Source organism: Eschrichtius robustus, chromosome 6, assembly GCF_028021215.1.
Source record: "Eschrichtius robustus isolate mEscRob2 chromosome 6, mEscRob2.pri, whole genome shotgun sequence".
NCBI classification, from domain to species: Eukaryota; Metazoa; Chordata; class Mammalia; order Artiodactyla; family Eschrichtiidae; genus Eschrichtius; species Eschrichtius robustus.
Window position 1 is genome coordinate 47923908 of NC_090829.1, and position 19099 is coordinate 47943006.

General features: G+C 40.3%; 1 protein-coding gene across 1 annotated transcript in view; it reads right to left on the bottom strand.

Moving 5' to 3' along the window:
* The window catches only part of WDR49 (WD repeat domain 49), a 149285-nt gene extending 135511 nt beyond the window's left edge, over positions 1–13774 (bottom strand). The window contains 1 exon segment of the mRNA XM_068545639.1: positions 13607–13774. Within this exon segment, the coding sequence (XP_068401740.1) occupies positions 13607–13774 (168 nt within the window).
* Positions 13775–19099: the final 5325 nt, after the last annotated feature.

The following is a 19099-nucleotide window of genomic DNA, read 5'->3' on the forward strand; positions in this document are numbered from 1 at the left end:
CATGAAAAGATGCTCAACATCACTAATTATTAGAGAAATGCAAATCGAGACTACAATGAGGTATCACCTCACACCAGTCAGAACGGCCATCATCAAAAAATCTACAAACAATAAATGTTGGAAAGGGTATGGAGAAAAGGGAACCCTCCTACACTGTTGGTGGGAATGAAAATTGATACAGCCACTATGGAGAACAGTATGGAAGTTCCTTAACAAACTAAAAATAGAACTACCATATGACCCAGCAATCCCACTACTGGGCATATACCCGGAGAAAACCATAATTCAAAAAGATACATGCACCCCAATGTTCAGCGCAGCACTATTTACAATAGCCAGGACATGCAAGCAACCTAAATGTCCATCAACAGAGGAATGGATAAAGAAGATGTGGTACATATATACAATGGAATATTACTCAGCCATAAGAAGGAACGAAATAGTGCCATTTGTAGAGACGTGGATGGAACTAGAGACTGTCATACGGAGTGAAATAAGTCAGAAAGAGAAAAACAAATATTGTATAATATCACTTATATGTGGAGTCTAGAAAAATGGTGCAGATGACTTATTGGCAAAGCAGAAATAGAGACATAGATGTAGAGAACAAACATATGGATACCAAGGGGGGAAGGCGGGGGTGGGATGAATTGGGAGATTGGGATTGACATATATACACTATTGATACTATGTATAAAATAGATAACTAATGAGAACCTACTGTATAGCACAGGGAACTCTACTCAGTGCTCTGTGGTGACCCAAATGTGAAGGAAATCCAAAAAGGAGGGGATATACGTTTATGTATAGCTGATTCACTTTGCTGTACAGCAGAAACTAACACAACATTGTAAAGCAACTATACTCCAATAAAAAATTTTTTTTAAAAAACTCATCAAACTGAAAAAAAAAAAAGAATTTGGCCTTTATGACAGGCTGTTTTGGGGGTTTTTCCTTCCCCAGAACTTTAGTAGTCTAATCATACCACATCCATGGTGGGAGAAGCTCCAGTATTTTTTCTGGCAGCATTTACCAGTGTCTGTTCACTGACCAAAGTCCACAGTTGATTAAGGTTGCCTGTTATGCAGAAGCTCTGCCAGAAAGCAAGGAAGTGATAAAAGATTGATGGAAACATGTAAAAAGGATGCAGGAGCTGGCTTGAAGGGGCTCACACTGTCCAAATTTGGGCAATTTCAGTATCAGAAAGAATAACGATGGTAATAGATAATAATGCATTGAATAGAATAAATGAATCCACGAGTCTGTAGTAACACCCAAGATACAGAGAGACAGACAGACAGACAAACAGATAATAGAAGGAAGAGAGAAAAGGGAGTGAGAAAGAGGAAGCCTCTTTATTACAGAGGAATGCTACATTGAGAATAAACAAGGATCAAAAGAATTTAAAAGTCACCATTTTCCAAGCCTATGTAGTCATTGTTTCAAGCAAAGATCATCAATTAATGCTCAAACTAATGGGCGAAAGTTATTGAAGAATACTATAACACAATATCAAGGTACCACACCACAGGTACCTCTACAAGGTAGAACTCTAGTGGACCCACTTTACCAAGGGATCCAACTTATAGCATCACCAGTAATGAGACAAATTGACATGCTGTGCCTCTGATGTCATTCAAGAGGTGGACATAACATTTCTTACGTAGTATCCTTGCCAAAAATGGTGAACCTAAATCTAACAGTGAAGAATCAATAAGAAAATCCAGATTGTGAGATGTTCTAGACATCTGACATGACCCTTCAAAAATATCTATGTCATGATAGATGAGAAAAAGTAAGAGAATGCTTCTAGATTAAAGGAAACTAAAGGAAATGTGTGATCCTGGAAGGGATCTATAATTTTTTAAAAAAACCAAAACATGAAAGACATTACCAGGACAAACAGGGATATTTTAATACACACATTTTTATTAGGTAATATATGAAGTTAAATTTGCTGGGTAAGATAATTTCATTGTTGTTATTTAGAAGAAGACCCTTGTTCCTAGGAGATATATTTTGAGCTAATTGGGGCAAACTATCATCATGCCTGAAATAACTTTTAAATGACTGAGGTAAAACCATGTGCTATGTTCTGAACATCCATGTCCCCCCAAAATTCACAAGTTGAAGTCTTAATGCCCCACGTGATGATATTAAGAGGTGGGACCACTGGGAAGCGACAGGTTATGAAGATGGAGCCCTTATAGATGGAATTAGTGCTCTTATAAAAGAGACCTCAGAGAGCTCCCTAGCCCCTTCCACCATGTGAAGACATAACAAGAAGTCTACAGCCTGGGAGTGGGCCCTCACCCACCCATGCTGGTACCCTGATCTCAGACTCCCAGCCTCCAGAACTGTGAGAAATAAATTTCTGTTGTTTATAAGCTACCCAGGCAGCAAAATATTAACAATTGCTGAATCTGGGTGGAGGGTATATATTCACTGCACTTGTCTTTCCACTTTCAAATTTCTGTAGGTTCGATATTTTTCAAAATAGAAAGTTCAAGGAGAAAAAAAAATACTCATTTCTCTTCCTGTGTTCCCCAACTCAATGTATGCTACCACCTTAATACACTCAATTGATCAACGAGTTCTGTGCACCATCACTCCCGAATCTCTCCACTAATCTCTGCTGTGCAGGCAGGCCATTGTACCAGCCCTCTAAGTGGTCTCTCCGCCTCCTTTCGGTCCTGCTACCACCTCCACCCCTGAACCATCTTCCAAAAATACAGCCTTAGTGATCATTTCCAAAATGCCAATCCCATCATGTCATTCCCATGATTAAAACATGTCAGTGGCTCCGCACAGTCCCCCAATGTCCGTCTCTTTATTTATTTGTGTGTGTGTGTGTGTGTGTGTGTGTGTATCATTTCTTCTTTACCCATTCATCTATTGATGGACACTTAGGTTGCTTCCACATATTGACTGTTATAAACAATGCTGAAATGAACCTAAGGGTGCATACATTTTTTTTAAATTTAATTTTATTTATTTTTTATACAGCAGGTTCTTACTAGTTATCTATTTTATACATATTAGCATATATATGTCAATCCCAATCTCCCAATTCATCCCACCACCACCACCACCCACTTCCCCCCTTGGTGTCCATACATTTGTTCTCTACATCTGTGTCTCTATTTCTGCCCTGCAAACCTGTTCATCTGTACCATTTTTCTAGATTCCACATATATGCGTTAATATACGATATTTGTTTTTCTCTTTCTGACTTACTTCACTCTGTATGACAGTCTCTAGGTCCACCCACGTCTCTACAAATGACCCAATTTCGTTCCTTTTTATGGCTGAGTAATACTCCATTGTATATATGTACCACGTCTTCTTTATCTGTCCGTCTCTTTGTCCGTCTCTTTAACACAGTTCTCTAAGGCCCTCTTGATGGTTCTGGCTTGATGCTCCAGCCTTATCTTTCCTTCCTTTCCCCTTTGCAGATGAGTTTTCTGACTTCTTCAAAAAGCATCACACTGTTTCTGCCCAAGCAGACTTTGTACTTCTCATCCTCTTTCTAGAAAACTACTCTCCCAAGCCGCATTTACCTGCCTGAGTGATGCCCTTCTGTCAGATGGCAGCCTGGATGTTACTTCCTCCAGGAAGCCTCCCCGGAGTCCCCTCCCCAATGTGAGCTGTGTGCTCCCCCAACATTGCTCTCTCCTCAGAGCACTGAGTGATTACAGAATAACTTCAAGGTTATTTGTCAATATAGCTCTCCATGAGGGAAGGTCTGGGTCTCAGTGGTTTTCAACTTCCATAGGGTAAACATTCAATAAATATCTGTTGTAAGAATCAGTAAATGAATGAATGTATTGTTAATATTCTCATCTATATTGTAGAAGTGGTGCTCATCTGTTTTACCAATAATAGCCAGTTTGGGGAGGGGGTCAGAGTAGTGAACAATGGTCAAGTTATAGAATCATACCGTGTAAAATAATGTTGGAAAATGAGAAATAAATTTGAGTAAAGTTTAGCGCTGTTCACTAAGAGAAAAGAGACAAAAATGGAAATCAGACCACTTTGGGTGATGTTCTGGTTTTGCCAACAACTCAAATGGACAAATCCCTTCATTTGGATTTTGGTTTCCTCACCTGAAAAATAAAGGCAACAATGGCTCTCTATAGTCTCTCTCTTAATGCTAAAGTTCAATGAAAGGAAAGTGATGGAGAAAAATACTTCATAGAGAGCCAAAGTATCTATAAAAGGTGCTGCTTTTAAATTCAGCATTGTTAGACCATACATTTAGAAAATAGTAGCACCGAGTCTTTAGGCTATTAAGATATACTGACATTTTAATAACATTTATCTTTGCATTGAATTATGGTATAGATAAGGAGTCCACAAAGCCATTTGCCATACCTCACCCTGCTACAAGCACAGTTCTATTTTTCCATAATTGAGACCTTGACACACAAGGTCTCAATTATGGAAAATACACACATTTTTCATTTTAGAATATGATTACGCACTGTTCTGCAATTTTCTTTTTTTCACTGAACAGTAAATCTTGGCGATCTTATGTCTTCCTTATTCTTTTTAATAGCTGAGTAGTAGAAGTATACCATAATTCATTTATCCATTAATTTATTGATGAATATTTGGGGTGTTTTAAATACTCCATTTTATTGACAATATTAAAATGAATATTTTTATACAAATTTTATTTCTGTATCTGTCATAATTTATTTAGGATAGCTTGTAGAATTGGAATTGCTGGTTCAAAAAGTATGCATTTGATACATTTTACATTTGATATATTCCAGAAAATTGCCTACCAAAAAAGCCTTCACAATTTACAATCTAAGTAATAGCGTTCATTTCCCTGATTCTTTGCCAACAGTAAACATTATTGATCTTTTTAATCTTTGCCAAGCTGATGAATGAAAAAGGATGTCTTCTTTTTTGAAGAAGTTTCAAATCCAATTCCTAGTGAGTCTGAGTATCTTTTCACATGATTAGCAGCTATTTATGTGGCACTCTTCCTTGAATGCACAAAATAAAATATGTAATATATATTATATGTAAAATACACTGTATGTAAAATAAAGCTACATATGATATGTGTACATGCATATATGGGTAGAAATGAATGGAAAATACACTAGAAGTATGCAACATTAAGAGTAGTTACCCAGGGTACTGTAGTTGCTAAGGGTAAGTCATGGTAAGAGGAGACTTTCATGTGTAACTTTGATTTTGTACAATGAAAATAATGTATTCCTTCTTTTTCTTTCAATAATAAAAGAACTGTTAAATAAATAGGAATCATAAAAATTGTATATGACTGACTGCACCCCTTTTTTCTGTTTGTTTGTTTCTCCTCTCTCAACTTCCAGGAAATAACCCTGCTTCTTTATTTATGGTATGGACTCCAGTTGTTTCTCTACCCCCTTGAAGGATTTCCCTAAGATCCTGTCTTAGAGACACTCTGCTCTTTCCTCAAGATAATCTCATTTGCACCCAGGGTCACCACGCTCTGGGGTCTCACACCGATTTCTCTCTGCCAGCTTGATCCTTCTACATGGCTCTACTTGTACTTAATCAGAGCATCTGCAATTAGAGAAAGAAAAGAACACACAGGAGCTATGAAGAGAGACAACAGGAACAGGATAAGGTGCTAACCCAGCCTGGGTAGTGAGAGAAGACTTTCTGGGATGGTGGTATTTAAACATGAAGTATGAGTAGGAGTTGGCTGGAGATTGGCGGGAGGGAAGTGGGAATATTCCAACATGAGGCACCAGCATTTGATAGGTCCTAAAACAGGAATACTGTTAAAGCATTCAAGTAACTAAAATACCACCAGCATGAACAATTTGGGTAATGTGCCAGTGTCAGATAATTTTGTGACTGACTTGTTGGAACCATAAATCCAGACTGAATACCAGTGGTGAGGGGAGGGGGCCTTGAAGGCGGAGGTAAGGATTCCCTTGAAAGAAATGGATGTTCCCATTCTTTACAGCCTTAGGAAAGTGGAGAGATAGGTCTTAGACTAAAGTAAAGGAAAATATTTTCTGGTATCTCTGGGGCCAATAATCAGTTTGGCCTCCAGGCTCTAAGGAATGAGCAGTCTGGTATATTTCCAGCAGGATTAAGGCGCTGAAAGTAGCCCCTTGGCCATATAAGTGTGGCCAGAAGTGAGGAAGGGGAACAAGTTAGTAGGATACCAAGAGAAAGGTCTGAAACAGCCTTATCCAATAGCACTTTCTGTGATGAAGAAAATCTTCTATAATCTGCACTATCCGATGTGGTGCCTACAAGTTACATGAGCCTACTGAATACTTCAGATGTGGCTGGTGCTTGTGAGTAACTGAATTTTTTATGTTATTAAATTCTAACTTTATTTCATTTTAACTTAAATAGCCACATGTGGCCCATGGCCACCATATTGGACAGATCTGGAGGAAGACCAGTGTGACAACCTGGCCTCAGGGGTGTTGAGAAAATTAGGGAGGGAGAACATGGGAGGTGATGGAGTAGAGGAAAACCGTGTCCCTGGAAGTCCTCAGCAGAGAATGCTGGTGCCCAGAGAATCAATATCTCACAAGATGCTTATCCATAATATGGCGGTAAGACGTGATGAGGGAAGAAAAGATCCAAGGGATTCGTGTCTGAGCAAGCGTGAGGCAGAGCTTCAGGCAAAGGTCAGAAATCAACAAGAGACAATTCAGTGGGTTCCTATTTCTAGCAACAAAGTTGGTGGGGTCTTGTCTCATCATTGGGTGTGCTATACTTGCTAACACAGAACAAATGTGAAATCAAAATAGCACAAATTATAGTTCTCCAGTTGTCTTTCTTCATTTTCCTTTTTTAATTTTCAGGAAATTACAAAGGTAGGCTGTGCCCTAGGTCTAAAGGTCTGGCTAAGTTGATACACTACAAATGAATAGCAATGGGCATCTTTGCTTTCTTTCTTTCTCCTTTATGACCAGTTTCTTGGTTGCCTTCTCTGCTTCAGTCCTGGCCAAAGCTTAAGGTTAAAATGTCTGTCCCCCAAAAGCACTCTTCACCACCCTCTCTGACCAAGATTAATTTTTATAAGCACCTGTTATGAAAGCACACAGAGAAATTAGAAAAGGCTTGAAGCTGTTAGAACTTGTCACAAAATTTAGCACAAAGGCAGCAGTGTTCAGGAAGACCGAATTTTCATATGTGTTGACAAAGAACTTCACTTGCTTGTGTTTTGGTGATGGCATCGTTTGTTAACCTCACCCATGAATTCTAGCAACTCAGACAAAATCACCAAAGAATTCCTCTGTTGTTTGCAATTGTGCCAGCTGCAGGGCTGTTGGATTTGTCTTCACGCTTTTACCTTAATGCTGAGGAGGGGTGCCTGCAGGGTTCACTGATTTTCTACTGCCATCAAAAATAGGTTTTTTTGATTCCACTAAGGGAGTTGGGGCGAGAAATGCTCTGCCCTGCTGCCTTTGTTCAGCAGGTGATGGATTGACTGAGATTGCTGAATGTACTCTGTACTATGGAATAAAGTTATAGATTAAGCTTTACCTGTTTACTTTCTCTCAAGCCTCCATTGAATGCCTTTAGAAAGGAAAAAAATAGTAAAAAAGCAATGAGTTTATTCCTATCTTTCCCTTTTATTCTTCCACCCTTTTCTGCATTGATTTTATTGTAGGAAGTGTTGATTATTTGCTGATTGTGCATTAATTCCAAGTTACCAAGGCACAGTGCCTGTGTGCTACTAACTTGACATGCTCGTTTTGTTAATGAAGTCCTTATTCTATTGGATTCCTATTCCTTAGAGCAAATCTCAAAGGGAGATTGCCTGGTGGCCAGTGGAAGCCATGCCATACAATGGGCTGGGAAGTTGGCAATCTACCCCAGAGCCCTGGCTCTGCCCCATGGGATAACTCAATTAAATATCTTTGAGCTTTATTCTCCTTATGTGTAAATGGGAAATAAAAATATCTGCCCTGCCTACATTCCAGGCTGGTGAGAGGATCAAATAACACAATACCTACAGAAGTGTTTTATGAAATCTTACTGAACTTCAAAGATATTAAATTTTTATTCATCAGTTTTACCTCCACTGATTTCTAGAAAGAGTTTTAGTTCAGTTACAATAGAAGGTACATAGGCAGTTGGACCATTAAGTCAAAGATAAAAGAGCAAGGATCATATAATGAAAACAGAAGATAATTGTTCCAGAAAAATCTATGTTAAGAATAGTTGTATCAGTTGAACACTAAATTTAGCTTTGAACTTCCTGGCAGCTAAGGCAAAACACAAAACACCATTAGGCACACGACTTTCCTTAATCTATGAAATAGGCACGCTGGTTTATTAGGAGAGATGGAAAGTTTCCTACCATTAACTCTAAGGATTGTGGGTGAGAATGTTTTCTGGGCAGGCGCCTGCCTACACTTTCCAGATCCCTTGCAATTGGGATGGGAACCTGGCCCACAAAACCCTTCCCCACGTGCTCCTTCATGCTCTTCCTCCATGACTAGCTTGGCATATGGCCATTGTGGAAGGAAGAAGATGGAAGGAGCCTGGGGACCAGAATCCCTACTTGGAGCTGCCTGCCTATTAGAAATATCTGCTCTCTATATGAGCAAGAAATAAGTCTTTATCATGAGTGTGCTATTATATATTTTACACAGTTTGCACACCCTATAAAAATAAAGATTTTCTAATTTTGGAACTTTATTGGATTCCATAATATACAGTTTTTAGCTATCAGTCTTACCTTAAAAAAATTTTTTTTAATGATCTTCATGGACTGTCTCATATTTTGACAGAGGCAAGCAAAATCTAACAGTTCTGAGGAAAGGGAATGAAACAAAGATGGGTGATTTTATTTATGCGCTTGGAATGGTGATGTCTGGGGTAGAAAAGAAAGAAGCAAGAGGTAAGAATAGTTCTGGAACATGAGCCATAGCCAGGAAGGCCTGTCCATTTGGGTAACTTAATAGTGGAGATACAGTGAGCAATGAGAAGGCGGGTCCCTAATGAACTGGGAGAATCCTGACAGTTCAGAAAGAAGGATAAATAATGGAAAGGTGGGAATCTGACTGTCTGTATATTTTTTTCAATCTCATAGCCTTTTAATAGATTAGCCCCAGCTCACTTTAAAAATACAGATCAACACTGCCACCACCAAGCGGGTTACTCATTTCTCCTTCTCATCCCTGGGGGAGGTGAGGAAAGAAGGGGTGGAGCAGGAAACCAGTACTGCTCTTGTTTTTTTTTGGGGGGGTTAATATGATTTATTTAATTGTAAATGTATGTAATTAAATTTTTTATAACAGTTACTGTCTGTATTCCCTTAGAGTCTAGCCTGCCCAGCAGGGCATTAGACCTCTCAGCTTTGTCCTGTTGGTACAAGGAAGCGTTGTTCATAGGCCCTACTGTAGACAGAAATCTTGGGAATTTTATAAAGACAATCAAGCATGAAGATATCATACATTCTGTGGATTTAACCATTTATTACACCTTAAGCACAATTTTCAGACCTGCAAAAGTGCCTTCTGAATTTCTCTGGTCTTTTTAGATTGTCAGCACAAGTGTGCTGTGTTTAGATTCCATTCAGCTCCCCAAGACAAGTTTGTTCTGAGAACCTTCCCCCAACATCTCCGGGGACTTCCTGTTAGGATTTTTACTCTTCCTTTCTCACACTGAACTGTCTTGGTCCTTCCTACTTTAAGCAGAAATAGTGCACCTTTTACATGTGGTTTAGGAGATTTCATTTCAAGCTATTTAACCTAAAGATTTAGTAGGACTTTGGCAAACAGCAGCATGGAGTAGACAGGGTAGGGCCAGGCCATGGCTCTGGGCCAGAAAGAATGTACCAGGAGGTGATACAGACACAGCTGCTGACAGAGGCAGGTCAGGACCCAATCCAGTGAATCCAGCAGTATAGGCAAACTAGATACAGGCCAAATAGGCAACAAGGCTTCCAAGATCAAAGAGCAGACTGTCCTGACATGAAGAGGTCAACAATGGAGAATTAAAGAAAAGAAATATTCAGGAACCTACATAGCCACAGTCTTGGAAGAAAGTCAGTATACATCAAGTCTCAATGCGGCTTTTCCAAAATTCCATTTCCCTTGGACCATAATTTCTATTTCTCAGAATTCCTATAAATCAGCAAATCACAGCCATCCTTCCTCACACAATAACTGACTTTTGAAGTATCTAAGAAAATGTAAAATATGTTTGAGATTAAAATAATATGAATATCCAGAGACCACATCATTTCTCTAAGCATTACAAGTGCTACAGGAAACCTTAAGTAACAAGCATTTTACAATTCTATGAATAATACAAGTTTCATTCCCTGCGAGCTGATATATGACTTTTTGGACACCATCACTTGAAAGAAAAAGAAATCCTCAAGTTACTTTTCTAGTACTTCTATCCAGATAACTTTTTTGTTCTAAAGAAGAGGATCAAGACATCACTTAAAATCTTCCGCATGCTCATAAAATATGAAGTAAGACATGGAAAGATGATGCTTTTGTACTCTTCTATGTGAATTTGTGTCTTTGCAACTCATTGCTTCCACTTCCTACCCCAATTAACAGGAATGTAAAAGCATAGTTGTGAGTGTTATTCAAAGCTTAATTTTTTTTTTTCAGGAAATGCATGAGTTAAAATTAAGAGAATGTTAAAGATCATGTTGTTCAACCTCTACTCACTGAACATATAATACCTATGTTAATTGAGCACTTTTTCTGTGTCAAGCACTCTTCCAAGTGCTTTCCGGATAATACCTCATTTAATCCTCACAACAACCCCGTTATTCGCACGTTAGAAACAAAGGAAACTGAGGCTCAGAGAGATTAAGCAATTTGCACAAAGTCTCATTGTCCGTGGCAAAACTGGGACTCAAATCCAAGAAGTCTGACCCCTGACTCTTAAACACTAAGTGATTCTGACTCATATACCATCATGCAATAAACATAAGCATTACTCACTTCATTCCTAAATGTTACTACTAAGATTTATATGGTATGTGATATCTCATTTGGAAACATACGTGAAACATTGACTACAGAAAGACTCAGCTTCCCATTTTTCAATTAAGCATTGCTACTGCTATTTAAGGACATGGACTTTACCTACTGTCTGAAAACTCTTCAGCTCCAAATAAGCAATCTGGGTACAAAAAACAAAATAGGAGATGAAAGGATCCAGTGCCAGAATCGTGGCATTCCAAGAGCATGTCTTTAGTGACTGGACTACAAATCACTGACTTTGGGGTTCTGTGTTGCAGGACAGCCCCTGAGGGCAACTTTTCTTTTCACAACAATCTACACCTGTGGCCTGTGGACCCAACGCTCATGGCAGATGGAAGAGAGTCCACAGAAATCATCTAGTATATGATTCTTCTCTAGGTGTCCATGCTGTGTGTGGAAACCGTGTTGTCTCAAGGGCCTAACTTTTATTCCCGGTTGTACATTTGCCATTGGATCGTTCCATTCTGTCTGTTGAGTCTATTAAAAAACGATGGACTTCATTTTTTCTTGAAGTATGCTTGCAAAGCTCAATTTCTTTTTTAAAATTAGATTTTTTAAAAAAATTGTAATTAGATTGTCTAGGTTCATGCAAGCTCTGAATAGCAATTTCTTTCTCCCGTTTGGTCCATGGGTGGTACCTGCTTTTCCAACTGGTTAATTTCAAAATAAGTGATCCAGCCTTTGAAACATTTAAAGTTAAAAATATATATATCTTGGGGGCTTCCCTGCTGGCGCAGTGGTTGAGAGTCTGCCTGCTAATGCGGGGGGCACGGGTTCGAGCCCTGGTCTGGGAGGATCCCACATGCCGCGGAGCAGCTGGGCCCGTGAGCCACAACTGCTGAGCCTGCGCGTCTGGAGCCTGTGCCCCGCAACGGGAGGGGCCGCGATGGTGAGAGGCCCGCGCACCGCGATGAGGAGTGGCCCCCGCTTGCCGCGACTGGAGAAAGCCCTCGCACGAACCGAAGACCCAACACAGCCAAAAATAATAAATAAATAAATAAATAAATAAAGTAGCTATAAACCCAATTATGCGTATACATACAGACATATGGGATGCTTTAAAAAAAAATATATATATATATATATATATCGAGATCGAATTTTCCTATTTCACTTGGGTTCACTCCAGACTAATTGGTAATTTGAAAAGAACACCCATCCCCTAACCTTTTATAGCAGTTTCACTTTCTAACACATTGACTTTATACAGTTGACGCTCCTAATAGACCCTAGCCGTTCAACTTTGTGTTCTTAACACCAGAAAAAAACTGCCACATTTCTGTTCATTCCAGAGTCAAAGCTGTCATAGTCTGCTGTTACGTTTTTCTGAATGTCCTCAAGCTGTCAAAATGTTTGCTATGTCTATCAACATATGCCAGATTCATTTGGGGCATTGGACATGGGCAGCACTAAAATCTTTCAGACAAATGGGTTTGGATGAACTGCAAATACATGAAGATTAAAATGAGAAAAGTGTAGGGCAGAGCATGTCTTTGCTACTAAATATGATAGAGTCTATTAAAAAGAAATGATTGATACTATTGGGACATTATCAACACAGGTAAAATTTAACTTGTTATACAAAACAGGGTATCGTAGAGCATTTCAGTGGTTAGCAACTCTTTTTTTTTGGATAGGTAAAGATTAAAATTTGTGCCAATTACAGGCCAATATAATGGTGAGATTTCATCATGCTTTATTAATTTCAAGGTGGTATTCCCAAACATTGTATGTCTGTTTCAAATTAATATGACATTCTCAAGCACCCCCAGAGGACATTCTGAAGCCCTGAGATCATATTTTAGCAACTGTAATGCAGTAGAAAGGACGGAGGCTCATGTCTACCTAAATTCCACAGCACGGAAGAGCACTTCTTCCTATCAGCATGAGAAGCTAAGAATCATTTTGATATATGCTGTTCATTAGGCATAGCTGCAGAATTCAAAATTAATTAAGATAGAGAGAAGGAACTTATTCATTTATAGTTAAAATTCCTAAGGTTTATTTTACATGTAGAATTAAAATAACATTTTAAAAATGTTGTTTTCATTGGCATTGCTCCAATATTTACAAAAAGAGTGGCAGACTTGTCCCTCCCATGGGGTCTGGGACAATGAAGTGACACAATCTGCTTTGAAAAGGAGCTGTGTCGCTCGGGGTGAGGCAGGGGAGAATGTTTGCACACGGGGAAGTGGCTATTTGCATTTCCAGAGGGATACTTCCATGTTACCTGCAAGGACAGTTATTATCGGGAGTCACCCTAGAGATCTGGCTTCCCGCTGTCACCATCGTAACTTTGTTTTCCAAAAATACGTTGATCTCTAAGAAAAAAATTTGTCCAAGAATTCATTTTCCTGCCTGGATGGTAATGATATTCAACAGCAGCAATTTCATACTAAATAATGTTATTTGTCCCGAAGAACTGAGGGATAAAGTTACTCTGGTGTTAAATCCAGGTCTCACCAATTCTTTTCAATTCCCTGTTTTAACCATTAAGTATATTAAAAAAAAAAAAAAAAAAAAAAAAAACTTTTAAGAGAAAAATCTCTTTCTGTTTCATCCTGGTCTCCTTCATGAGCAACTCAAAGTCTCCGGGAAATAAGATTAACGCTTACCTCAAAGACTCTTTGTATTTGGACAAAGTCGCCCAGGCTGAGTTGGTTTTCAAGCAGGGCTATGCAGGCATCTTCCTGTGCAGTTGCACCTTGTGAAATTCCCTCTGGGTTCTCTGGCCCGGGCTGGGATCCTTTGTTCAACTCAAGGGTAGCATTCTGGCAACTCATAATGGCTTTAACTCTTTTTAACAGCCTTCAACTCTCTAAGTATTTTTCTTTTGCTTTTTCTTTTCCTTCAACAGGTGCCTTTGAAAAGAAACAACTTAGCAATGGAATTCCAGAATCAAAGTACATTTCAAGGTACTCAATTAGGAGGCAAAAAGTTCAAGCCCAGAGGTAGGGAATGAAAGCTCTCAACCCCCGCACTTCCTTAATTCCACAGTTTATTTTCAAAACCCACTGTTGAATTGTTTTAAAACATCCCCTCCTTATACTCTGTTTAACCTGGCTTGATTTTAAAAAGTGTAAAAGCTTCCCCCGTGTTTATAGCAACTGACACAGAATGCAACATCTAATACTCACTTAAAATGCATTAGAAAAGCAATTTCTCAAAATCTCTTTGGCTAACCTTGCTTCTATTCACATGTTGTGGTTTTAAACTCCATTTTCTTGTGTGGAGGCGTGAGGTGACACAGCTGCAAGGTTTCCGACCCAGTGAAGCGCTGGCCTCTGAAGGCCACCTTCCCAGCAATGTGGCCTTGTTTGTTTCATCCGTCCCTGCTGCCTTTGTGTGCTTCCTGGCAACCAACATAAAGCCCTTAACCTCCCCAACTAATGACTGACCTGAAGGTTGGAATATATAATGTAAACATTGAGGCTTTTTTAAAGGGCAATTCAGCCCACTCATTTTTTATTAAATTTCACCCCCGCATTATTTAATGACAACTTTTATAAATACATTTTCTATGAAGCATGTTATGTATTATGAAACAAGATGATTAGCCAAAGAAAAGAGCAATGAATTTAGGAATGTTACATTTTCCGTATAAAAAATGTTTCATTCTTATTTAATAAGACTCCATTCCTATATTCTCTTTGTCTTAGTTTCTATGTATATAAAATGGGGATGGTTCAGCATAGGCTTCCAATTCATTGAAAGTACGGGGGAGGGGGAAACACAGCATAACATAACATGATAAACCTTATGATAAAACTACTTACAGTACCATCACTGGTTCAGCTAATATTAATGAAAAGGAAGGAAAAAGGAGAAAGTTAATATTTTGTTTTAGTATTTACCATATGCCAGGCACTACACTAAGCACTTTGTAATTCCTTATCTTGTTAAAGCTTCACAATAACCCTGCAAGGCAGACAAGATCACTCTTCCCACTTTACAGATGAAGAAGCAACATAAAGGCCAAAGGCCACGCACACCTTACTGAGTAAGGTGAGGAAAAGGACAGAGTGGCTCTGCCTTCGGAGCCTGCCCTTTAGATGGAGGCCATCGCTGCACCTTATTTTCATCTCTGTAAAACTGAAAAGTTGTCACTAGATATTCTCTAAGTTCTTTTCCTACAATTTCATTCAATGAGCTAGTGTTCACAGGCACGTGGTGGTACAAAGCACACTCCCCACAACACAGAGAGGCAAGTATCCCAAGGCTTTCCTGGACCAGTTTTGGAAAAAAAAAAAATGAAATATCATTCATGTAGCCATTAATTCATCAATTTCTCTGTCCATCATTCATTCCAAAAATCCATTTACTAAGGACCTGGTGCCTACCTGTGAGGGGTTCACAGTCTTATAGGAGCTGTTACCTGTCTAGTTCATCTTTCATGCCAATCCCAATCTCTTGCTGTTTATAGTGCTGTGTTGAGAAGAATTGTGAAGTTATATGTAGGCTCAGAGGAAAACAGTGACCTTATAAATTACGGCTGTGTATCACGGGCACAGAAGGGCTGAGGGAAGCATATTTACCACACATTTGCCTTTCCCGGTTTAGCCCTTCATGTAAATTAGAAAAACAACTTTAAGCCCTAATATGATAAATTCCCCGAAATCATCTCACATAGGGATAAAATTTGTCTTCTAACCATCCTAATAAGCAAATTAATAATAGTTTAGTTCAGCCAGATCAGTCCTATAAATGTCTGTAAAATGTTTTATGGTGATATGTTGAAGAGTTGGGCTTAAGTAATAGACACTAATGAGGGAAGGAAGAGGAAACAGAAAAAATATTCTGTGAAGCTGCAGCGGGAGAGGTAGGCGTCCCACTGGACGACGATGCAAAATTCTCTAATTATTCTAAGAGAGTCAAACTGCCTGGACTACTTAGTCTTCATAAAGATGCAGCTCTAAACATTTTCATTAGTCAAAACAGGAGAGTATAATGAACAGCTAACAAATTACTGTAGAAGTTAATTAACTGACCGTTTTCTTTCGGTAAAATCATGGCATTAGAAATCGTTCTTGACCATAAAATCTTCTATGGCTTTTACCTTCTTTGTAACGGTGTGGTTAACTTTCAGGTCATATTTCCAATGCTCTGGAAAGTCCATAACTAGCCTCTTGCCGATACTGAAATTTTCCTTCTTGCTTGCCATGTATCAATTATGAGTTTGTGAAAATCTGCCACATGCCCAGTGCCATCCTAGGCTCTGTGGGGAACGGTGCACTGATGAAGACAGTCTGTGCTCTCAAAAAGTGGAAGGTTCAGGACTTGCCTCGTGGCACAGTGGTTAAGAATCAGCCTGCCAATGCAGGGGACACGGGTTCAAGCCCTGGTCCGGGAAGATCCCACATGCGGCGGAGCAACTAAGCCTGTGTGCCACAACTACTGAGCCCACGTGCCACAACTACTGAAGCCCACACGCCTAGAGCCCGTGTTCTGCAACAAGAGAAGCCACTGCAATGAGAAGCCCGCGCACCTCAGCAAAGAGCAGCCCCCGCTCGCCGCAACTAGAGAAAGCCCACGTGCAGCAATGAAGACCCAACGCAGCCAAAAATAAATGAATAAGTAAATAAATAAAAATTAAAAAAAAAAAGTGGAAGGTTCAGTCTGTAGAGAAAGCTGACTGGCTGACGGACACTTGCTCTCTTCTCCGGTAGGGACCAGCCAACAGCTGCCAGCATAGCGGAGCACGCGGCACCCAAGAGGACAATGCAAGCAGATACACCCACTAGCTTTCGCTTTTGTGGGAACCCTGGGACTGAATCATTCTCCCCACTGAACAGACACTCCCATATGTGTCCTTGTCACAACTCCCAGTCCACCCCCAAATCCCTGCTCTCTTCCTCCCCCGAAATTCACACGCACCAACACAAATGCAGGCCCTGTCTTTCCTCTTAATTTCCCTTCCCTTTTGTTTGTCCTCCCGTCACCCCAGGCCTGTCCTTACTGACATTCTTAATCTTTGCCTAGAATTCTCCCACCATCTCCTTCCTATAATAGAAAGCAGCTTCCCCTTATAAACCCCCTTTCCCACCAAACCATCTCAAGCTGAAGCTCCTCCTTGGCCCAGGCTCCGTCCCTCAGGGTCAGTGGAAAGGTGTCTTCTCACGGTCTCCTTGCTTCTTGAACCCACACCTTCCCAACATGGTCTCAGTGGCCAAACACACCCCTACAGCCCCCAGCTCCCTTTAAACATCACCTGCTCCCAGAGCCTGAGAGAAAGCACCAGCCCAGCCTTTGGCACCTTTTTTTTTTTTTTTTTCTAATAGATCTTTATTGGAGTATAATTGCTTCGCAATACCGTGTTAGTTTCTGTTGCACAACAAAGCGAATCAGCTATATGCATACACATGTCCCCATACTGTACCTCCCTCTTGCGCCTCCCTCCCACCCTCCCTATCCCACCCCTCTAGGTGGTCACAAAGCACCGAGCTGATCTCCCTGTGCTATGCAGCTGCTTCCCACCAGTCAACTATTTTACATTCGGTAGTGTATATATGTCCATGCTACACCTTTTAAGCCCTCAACAAATACTAGTTTCTTTCCTTCCTTGTTCCGGATCCTCCTGGTTCAAATTAATTCCTCCTTCCACTCTGCAACCACAGCATCGTGTCTACACTTTCACTACAGCAGTTTTTCTTTCTGCCTTGCAATATAATTAGTTGCCTTTGTATCTGTCTCTCTCCCACAACGTTAACTCCCTGAGAACAAGGATGGTACCTCACTAACGCCCACAGCCCTACACTGCCCAACGCAGAACTTTGTATAAACTACACAGTGGTATGGTCATGTGTACTCATTTGTAAAATAGGATGGGCTGAAAGCGAAACTCTCCTATAGCTTTTGAGTTTTCAGTGCCGGGTCCTGGGAATGGGTGGCACTGAGTCCGAAACGGAGGCAGAATTCCACAAAAAAAAAAAAATTAATGAGGGAAACAAAAGTTTGAGGTTGTATCTTCAAGGCTCTTAGAATAAACTGTTCAAGCACTTTTGAAACAAAGCATTTGGTTTTTTAAAAATTTTTATTTATTTTTTGGCTGCGTTGGGTCTTCATTGCTGCACGCGGGCTTTCTCTAGTTGCGGTGAGCGGGGGCTACTCTTCGTTGCAGTGCACGGGCTTCTCATTGCAGTGGGTTCTCTTGTTGTGGAGCACAGGCTCTAGGCATGCAGGCTTCAGTAGTTGTGGCCCACAGGCTCAGTAGTTGTGGCTCGTGGGCTCTAAAGCACAGGCTCAGTGTTGTGGCGTACGGGCTTAGTTGCTCTGCGGCATGTGGGATCTTCCCAGACCAGGGCTCAAACCCGTGTCCCCTGCATTGGCAGGCAGATTCTTAACCACTGCACCACCAGGGAAGTCCTGAAACAAAGCATGTATGTATGTATGTATGTATGTATGTATGTATGTATGTATGGCTGTGTTGGGTCTTTGTTTCTGTGCGAGGGCTTTCTCCAGTTGCGGCAAGCGGGGGCCACTCTTCATCACGGTGCGCGGGCCTCTCACTATCGCAGCCTCTCTTGTTGCGGAGCACAGGCTCCAGACGCGCAGGCTCAGTAGTTGTGGCTCACGGGCCTGGTTGCTCCACGGCATGTGGGATCTTCCCAGACCAGGGCTCGAACCCATGTCCCCTGCATTAGCAGGCAGATTCTCAACCACTGTGCCACCAGGGAAGCCCCAGCATTTATTTTTATACATGCAATTTCTCCACAAGATGCTCCCGTGTTGAGGCCCTACTCTGTCCCAGGCACTGCTTTAGACACCAGAAAAGCAAAAATGAATGAGACACAGCTCTGTGCTCACTGTCGCTCAGACATATAACAGTAAACGTTGGTTTTAAGTTAATTTTACCTTTGGAGAAAGCAGGTCCCCTGTTAACTCTTAGGCAACAAGATATTTCCTTTTTTTGATCTGCTGAACAATGTCCAAAGTAAGAAAACAATATTTTTATAACAGCATTTCTCAGGCTGTTCAAGTATTTAAACACTGAGAATTCATGAAATAATGATATCCTGAAATAACTAAATATATCATTTTGCAATAAATTGCATATTGTTATATGTCAAGTTCTAGTCTAAGCAAGCAGTTGTAGCCAAATTTTAAAATAT